We start from the raw sequence: 8,881 nt of genomic DNA on the forward strand, positions 1-8,881 counted from the left end.
AACGTGTCGTCGTTCCACTCATCATTCGTCAGTCGTCAGTCGTCTGTCCTCAGTCGTCAGTCGTCTGTCCTCAGTCGTCAGTCGTCAGTCGGGGCCCCGTGGCGCTGCGGACGCACCATTTGCACACATTTCGACGAGACACGGCAATTAATTATGCTAAATTCGTTTAGAAGTCGACAGTTCCAAGTACAATTAAAATGGGGACACGGGTTAGCGCCAATGCTGAGAGCCGGCACTCAGAGCCGGCAGAGCGTACAATTGAAGGCACAGCTTTGGGTAACGAACTACAATTTCATACAAAAGATGTGAGGGTTACAGTCGAGTGTCCAACTAGTATACCCTTTCACCCTTTGGATACAGGGTATAAAAACAAAGAAATTATTATTGAAACTTATTCATAAGTATGAGAAGATTTTATACAAAACCTACTATTTTAGTTACAAACAGTTTTGAAAACTTTCTTTCAATAAAATGTCTGAAAATTAACAAATGTTCAGATTTTTTTCAACCAAAAAGCTGGGATTTTGAGATAGGAGAGTAAAACAAAAAGGGTAGTCCTTTTACGATCTGGTTTCCAATCCCCATATATTTTGATGTTTTTTTGTAGTTTATAAAATGTATTTATTAATATTATTTACTGAAACTTTTTATTATAAATAATAAATTAGTTTAAGTAATTGATGAAGACTCGAAATGGCACCAAAGCTATTGTACCATTGACATATTATTTCTCCCTTTTCAAATACAAACACAGCACTCATATCGTTTCCTTTTGTTCAGGCATACTAATTCCTTTAGATATATTTGTCCAAATAGCGCTTATTAATATTGCAAGTTATTGCAGAACTCACCGATCATTCCTTTAAGCTCTATTGCATGGGTAAAATAAATCATAAAGTTTTGCAATTTATCTTTTCAGTAGATTTGAACGCCTTTTCACTCCCTCAACCGTTAGCATAAAATTTCCGAAATAAAAATTGTCAACATATTAAGTTTAAACTCGTTTTCGTAGCATTCTTTAATTCTTCTTTAATAAGAGTTCTTTAGGAGTCATTCTGTTAATCATATTACGACCCAAAAAATTAATATTTATTTGTTTACTTAAAGTAAAATATGAAACAAAGCCAGACCGTGTCCGATTTGTTACAAAATTAAATGCATGAAGCTTTTCTAAATCAATGTCAAGCTGCTAATAAAGAATTTTTCCAGCATGGCCATAATCTTCGTAATAGTCTGTTATGTTCTGTGATTAATACTTAATTGTTCTGAATGATTAATTCTTAGTTAAAACAAATCAATCGTGCAACTAAACAGTTACGTGTGCAAATAAAATAATAAATAAATAGTAATAAATTCAATTATTCGCAAAATAAACAACCTGGTCAACACAATGTTGAGGAGTTTTAACAGACAGTTTCAATTAAAAGTTATTTATAAATATTGAAGAAATACAAAAGTATTCCCTTGAAATTATAACTTTTGTGAAGTGCAACGAATTTGACGTTCCACTGCATTCGAAATGGCCAAGTTAACCAGCAGTAAGAGCAACAACAATATTGCTGCCACAGCCGACAACAACAATAATCAAGGCGACAACAATCAAGAGCAGAGTGGCAGCGTCGTCAATCGAGTGCCCAGTCAAAAATATGACACACTGCCACCAAATAAATTAGCCCAGCCCGATCTATTCCCAGAGATAACATTCTCCCATCTATCGATCGAGAATCTGCACTACGGCACTCCCAATCGATTCGTCCGGAATAGCACAAAAAACTGCCTGACGAGCAGCGACAGCGGGCAGCAACAATTAATGAGATCGGATGATGCCACGGATTCGATTTCGATGAAAAATACATTTCCGAAGGCGCCCGATGGCGGATATGGTTGGGTCGTGGTGTTCGCCTCATTGGTGATCTCCTTTATTGCTGATGGCCTGTCTTTCTCCTATGGTCTGATAAACACAGAGCTTTTACACTATTTTGGCGAGTCCCCATCGAAGACAGCCTGGATTGGTTCGCTATTCTTTTCGGTACCCCTGCTCATGGGTCCCGTCTGGTCCAATCTGGTGGATAAGTATGGTTGTCGCAAGATGACCATCTTTGGCGGTGTGGTGTCCGTCTTTGGATTAGCACTCTCGTCTATTTGCAACTCCATTGAAATGCTTATGATGACATTTGGCTTAATCTCCGGCTTGGGCCTGGGCATTGGCTATGTGACGGCTGTCGTCTCCATATCCTTTTGGTTCGACAAGAAGCGCACCTTTGCCACTGGCATTGGCGCCTCTGGCACCGGCATCGGTACCTTTGTGTATGCGCCCCTGACGCAGTACCTCATCGATGCATATGGCTGGCGAGGCGCCACACTCATAATTGGTGCTACGACGTTTAATATGTGCGTTTGTGGCGCCCTGATGCGTGATCCGAACTGGCTCATCGAAGAAAATCGCCGAAAGAAAACAAAATGCGGAGTGAGTGTTACGAAAAGCACTTTACTGGAAAGCTTACTAACTACGGCTAACCAACAAGAGGTGGCTTCGCTGGGCTTGAGCCCTAAACTCTACCACAGCGAGATCTGGCTGCATGACCCTAAGAATCAACAAAGTGTGGGCTTTAAAGCATCGTCGAATACAAATCTGTCATCTATATCATCGACATCACTATTTTGGGAAATCCCAAGGAGTCATTCCAACTCACTGCCACCACGTGTGGGCGCTTCTGTGGAAAGCTACTTCACCCAGGCGCACAGAGAGGGAAAGCAGTTCCTTAGATCCAACCATATATTCCATTCTCATAAGGAGGTCAGCCACTTGCGCTGCAATGCGTTAGACATATCCAATAAAGAAGAGACTTTTTTGCTGCTAGGAGGTTCTACCTTGATTCGCATCCCTGAGCTGGTTTGGAAGTCTAGGAGTAACGCAAATCGCTCCAAGCTGAGGCACGCCATTTCAACAAATAGCTCCAACTTGCATCCTCAACCTCGCAACTGCCTTCGCACCTCCTCTTGTCCAAACATCTACCACAAGTCAACGATCGGCACAGATAAACCTAAGTTAGATGATAGTACCTACTGGTATTATGGTCTCATGGACACCATCAAATCTATTTTTGATTTCTCGCTCTTTTTGGATCTGAAATTTGCGCTCTTCAGTTTATCGACCTTGCTCTTGTATACCTGGTTCATTATACCCTATCTTTACTTGCCCGAGTACATGAAGCAGCACGGCTATGAGGTCAGTGTGAGTGCGGCTATGATTTCGGCCATCGGCATCGCCCAGACCATAGGCATGATTGGCTTGGGCTACTTGGGCGATCTCTCTTGGATGAACATCAACATATGCTACTCCTTGTGCATGCTCGGCTGTGGTCTTTCTGTATTCCTCATGCCGATCTTGCTGACCAACTATAGTGGCCTAATGGCCATGTGCATCCTATTTGGATTCACCTTTGCCAGTTCCATTTCCTTTACACCCAGCATTCTGGTCATTATTGTTGATCTGGAGGACTTCACCTGTGCCTATGGATTAATACTCCTGGTGCAAGGCGTTGGAATGATTACTGGGCCACCCGCAGCAGGCGCCATTTATGAGTATACGCTCAGGTGGGATGACTCCTTCTACTGTGCGGGCATATTTATAGCCCTGTCTGGAGTCTGTTCGTATATAATTGAGTTTTGTGGAAGTAAGAGAGCTAAGATGAAGAAAGCTAAGCCGATGCATTAGATCGTTACAAAAACAAAGCCTGCATAGATATTGTTGTAGTGGGAAAGTTTTTAATCAAATTCTATCTAATCGCTGCACTTGATTTTAGTTTATAATTATTTATATAACTACAAAAATGTGGAATAAGATTGGATTAATAACTATTATATGAAAACGAAAAGTTGTGTACAGATTTGAAAGAAGCTGATCTTGAATTTTATCAGCAAAAAAATATTAACAAAAACTTTAAACATTACAAATAAATATCATTTGTATTAATAATCAGCCAAGATGAGAGGTGATAGAAAAAAGCCGAAAGAGTTCGAAAAATATATTCCAATACAATGGAATGTTTCTTTTGATATCAGCATGAAAAATACTTCGAATTAATGGAGCTTTATCTGAACTTTTGGAATTTTATAGCAAAAGATTACCAGTAATTAACTAGAAATGGCACTCAATGTCGCAGTTATTACAAAGCTCATCTAGTCTTAAACAATCAAATTTAAATGGGTAAAAAAAGATCATATTGGTTAAAAGCTTTTTAAAGTGCATTACTAAAGATTTTATTCCAAGTATTATAATTTATTTAATCCAACATACAAGTATATCTTTCAGAATATATGCTTTGTCCGTTCAATATTAAATAGCTAAGAATTTTAGACTAAAACAAAGACAGTTATACTAAAAGCATTTAATATCTACGTTTATAACCAAAGACCTGGTATCCTGAAAACAATTACAAGCATGCACTTAAGTAGAAAACCATTTATGATTTATGGTTTGTTCACGAATTTGAGAAAACCCTGCATCCCAAAGCAGTTAACACCCGAATATCTTCAGGTATTATATAGCTAGAGTTTTTCCTTAGCTATAACAACGTGATCCAAAGCTCGGGCTAAACATGGACTATTCCATTTAACCTTTAACATCCCGCACGTGGAGCCGCCATTAATATGCCACATGCACACCTTTAGCTGACCAAGTCCGAGCCACTGCACCACTGACTTTTGCCACCCATGCGCAATTAATTACAAGTGTTTGCGGACAAATGGCACACAACAACAACAACAAGTACAACTCAAGCACACACGTGTGGGCTTACTGGCCACCAGCAACCCACTTGACGACCATGACGACCAACTCGATGAGTATGACGATGTGGATGAGGATGAGGATGGAGTTGATGAGGAGACGACATCAGGGGGCATTTCTTTTAGCTGAAACCATCAGCAGCTTTGACGTGGTTCAAGTGCCACAACGCTTGCTTTGAGGTTATTTACTTTTAATGACTGGCAAACTACACACACACACACACAAATACATACACACATCTGCGGGCGCAGTCCAAACGGCGCCAACGTTGCGTATGCGTCATATGCATGTGCGTGGTGGCAGGCTTAAGTGTTTTCAGATATCGCGCATCAGTAGCCTTAACCCCGCACCGTCCCCCGTCATCATTGCAGCAAACACGTTTTGTTGACTCTTAGCCGCTGCTTGTTTGTTTGTTTGTTTGTTTGCTTGCTTGCTGGTATGTACATGTTTTTTGGCTTTTCATCTTCCGTCTGATGACGATGATGATTAGGATGATTATGATTGTGATGATGACGAGGACGACGATGTGGAAGCGCACATAAATGAGCTTTGAAGTTTTCATAGAGCGCATGAAATGCATTCTCTCTGTGACTGGATAATGCGGCGCAATTATAGACAGAGCCTGCTGCCGCCAGCCTGGACTGACTGACTGGCTGGCTGGCTGGCTGGCTGGCTCACTGCCTGCCTGCATATATCCTTGAAAATAAATTGTTTTGTTAATTATTTATGGTTGGTTTAATGAGTGTATGTTGGCTGTGCCGCCCGACAGACTTGCCTTCAGTCAGTTTGTTATACTTTTGCATTTTGCAATTATTTTAATGAGTTTTGCATTTAAGCGATTCCCTTCACTCTTAATAGTGTTTCCCTGTTTCTCTGTCTCTCAAAGAATTGCCTTTTTGCTTCATTAAAAAGCATGCTTTGTAGGCGATTCATTAAATTATAAAATCATTTGGAAAACTCAAAGATATACTATGTACACATACTATATGTAGGTGTCGGAATATCTTAGACAGAGACATATAATTGCGTTGGGGGTAAGAGAATTCATTATGGTAGATCTACACAGCTTCACTAAATTAAATAAATACCAGCAATGAAGATTTCAAGTATCCTAAACACAGCCGCTAATGAAAGTTAATTTGCTGTACTAATGCCTTTTAATATTTTATGAATCAATCATACTACAAATAAAAACAATCAATTAACAATTGACACCAGCAATAGTTCTTTGCTTTTTACATCACACAAAACACCCCTCAATTCACAGGATTTCGTTTAGGTTCTTAAATTCAATGAAACATCTTTCCGTTTACTTTTTTAATAAGTAACAAAAAAAATATATACATACTTGTATCGAACCACTTAATTGTTTAGCAAAATTCCAGTGCAAGACACAGATTAAATATGAACGATCAAGTACTGCCAGTTGTTAATGCATACCTATATCCTGGGGGAGAGCCACCCAATGCCCCCCACAACAATTTGGATGAACGCATCCAGAACATCAATATCCTTGATCGGCACCCTGAACGCGGACTCATCCGCGCCGTGGTGCCAGAGATGGAAATTTGGCGTCGCCTCGATAGACCCGACCGACCACGAGCTCCCAATGTCCTGGATGGTGTCGGTGACGGTATACACAACATAATTTTCGAACGGGCACACTTGGCCCCATCTCTGGTCATCATTCGAGAACGTCCGGAGGAACCACCTCTTTGGCGTCACATTGAGCGTCTACTGCCCATGATAGCTATCATCTCTAGTACCGTGTTCAGGCGGGTGATGACCTTCTTCAGCATCGATATACACGATACATTCTTCCTGGGATTATCGTACAATGCGAACTTTATGATTTTCCAATGTATTTTGGCGTTTACTAGCTACTGGTTAAAAGGTATGTGGGGCTCTTAGCCAAGGCATTCGAGTACGAATTGGGGGGGTGTGGGTGTATGTGCATGTACATTTCAAAATGCCTTTGTACTGTGCATTAAAAAGGAATAAATTATCGTTCGAAAAATAGAATACTAACAAACAGTTGGCAATATTTAAACGGAATGTCTTACACAGCTGAGTTTTGCAAATTGATTGCGAAACACCAGTGCAGAAAGGAGGTCTAGAAATCTCTGAATTGCCAATGTTTAATAAAGGTAAAATCAAATATATTTATTCCCATCTCTGCTAATCGAGAAGTGTGTTTGTTGTTCTTGTGTTTTCCGATCAAAACATCAAGGGCCCTTTTTAAGATCTACTTTGATTTACAAAATAAATAAATCAGCAACCTCTTTCCCTTTAAATAGGCCAGCCAAGTTCAAAGCATTTATGTTAATGGGTATGACCGATTGTCGGACTTCAGACTTCGTAATGCGACCATTAAAATTCCAATCAATTATGCAAACTCCACATGAATAAACATTTGGCACATAATTATTGTAATTATTGTAATTGCACCAATTCCACATGCTTGAAAAATCAAAACAAAGAACAAGGACCGTGCTCGCATGTACCATCTATTGTCTTTAGGCCTTTTAGGGTAGTTCCACCACAGAATTGACGTAATTTTTAACCCAAGCGCTACGCCCCCAACAGCTAGCCGAACAACAGGAACTGGCACATGGGAATAAATGGCTGAGACTTGGATTTCAACACCAAACTTATTACGTACTTATTACGAACTGACGTTGAAATTACTTAATCAAAGTTGGATTATCCTGCAGACCCCATCTAGTACTACGTACGTGTATGCTCGAAGTGCATGCAAGTAAACAGGAGAGCGGCCTGGGCTGGGCTCGGCTATTGTACTATGGTTTTCATTTGAATTAAAAGCGCCCGAAAGTCGGCAGTAAGTTTGACAGATTTGTCGACGGCACACAATTTTTGCCAGCATGAGGCATGAGGCATTTGGCACACATACGCCCTAAAGGAACAGTGCGAAAACGAAGTGGACCGGCATGAGTTGGTGGGTGGGGGGAGCTGAGCTCAACTAAATTAAATTCCATGTCTAATGCTCGTACAAGGATTAGACCAAACAACGCCTCATCGCACTGCCTCGCACACAGACGGGTAATATTAAATAATTTTTCCGTTAGGCCAACAGACACATATTAGAGATGAGCCAGCGAGTCGTGAGCCCCCAATAGAAATAGAAATAAAAAAGGATTTTCAATCTAAATGCCCAGCAAAACGAGCTTTTATTTACTTCAAATATTATTAACAAATATTTCGTGTTTGTTCATCTATATATAAGGCAGATCAAGATATAAGATTATTCCATTTTCTAAATAACAATATTAATAATAACAAATTGCCAACTTTTGTGAATTTATTTACTGAGGCGTTTCGAAGACGTTTCGAAGTGAATAAAAAAATTCATCACTTCAATGCCAATCAAATCTCAAATTCCAGTTTACACATTTTTGTTTTCCCACAATATCGTATGATTTAATGTTCCGGCATCTGTAAGCCTTAATTATGGATGTGTTTCAATTTGTTTGTGCTTTTTCAAACAAAAACCATAATGTCTTTTCAACGATTTTTTTTCTGAATTGTAATTTTAAAATCTATTTACTCCAATTGTTTAAGAATAGGTAATTAATTCCATCAATATGTAAATAATTAGTTATTTAAGTAATGATTTTGGTGTATATTTAAATACCTCTGTTAAATTTAGCTTTTATCAAACATTTAATCCATACTATCAAAGAGAGATATTTTTTAAAAACTGATGTTATATTTGCCATCTTTCTGGTCAATTAGACTAACTTCTTGAAAAAAGATCACCCCGTTTAGTACATTTTTATAGTTTTACACAATAGGAAAAGTAGGAAAAGTAAATCTTCAAATATTAACGATTCTAAAAGTAAAAATATAAATATGTAGATTCGGTTTAGAGCGGGAATTATTTACGCAATATTTGCTCTGAGTTCCATCTCTAACACACAGAAGACACACACTGAGACACATATGCCACGAATTCATTCATTGTTTTGCATTGAGCAGTTGCCTAGGCTGGGCACATCCCTGTCCTAAGCAGCAACCACAGACTTTCCTGCAGCCACCGCAGTCGCAGTAGCAGTAGCAGTCGCAGTCACC

General features: G+C 39.4%; 2 protein-coding genes across 2 annotated transcripts; both read left to right on the top strand.

The window, feature by feature from the left end:
- Positions 1-1,398: 1,398 nt before the first annotated feature.
- LOC115626481 (monocarboxylate transporter 14-like) lies at positions 1,399-3,881 on the top strand. The gene has a single exon (XM_030521868.1). It carries the CDS (start codon positions 1,520-1,522, stop codon positions 3,716-3,718), a length of 2,199 nt encoding a protein of 732 aa, XP_030377728.1. The 5' UTR covers positions 1,399-1,519; the 3' UTR covers positions 3,719-3,881.
- A 2,209-nt stretch (positions 3,882-6,090) lies between these two features.
- LOC115626510 lies at positions 6,091-6,770 on the top strand. Its single transcript, XM_030521898.1, has one exon. The coding sequence runs from the start codon at positions 6,197-6,199 to the stop codon at positions 6,701-6,703; it is 507 nt and encodes a 168-aa protein (XP_030377758.1). The 5' UTR covers positions 6,091-6,196; the 3' UTR covers positions 6,704-6,770.
- Positions 6,771-8,881: the final 2,111 nt, after the last annotated feature.

This window comes from Scaptodrosophila lebanonensis, unplaced genomic scaffold (genome assembly GCF_003285725.1).
Source record: "Scaptodrosophila lebanonensis strain 11010-0011.00,11010-0021.00 unplaced genomic scaffold, SlebRS2 tig00000085-arrow-pilon, whole genome shotgun sequence".
In the NCBI taxonomy this organism is placed as follows: domain Eukaryota; kingdom Metazoa; phylum Arthropoda; class Insecta; order Diptera; family Drosophilidae; genus Scaptodrosophila; species Scaptodrosophila lebanonensis.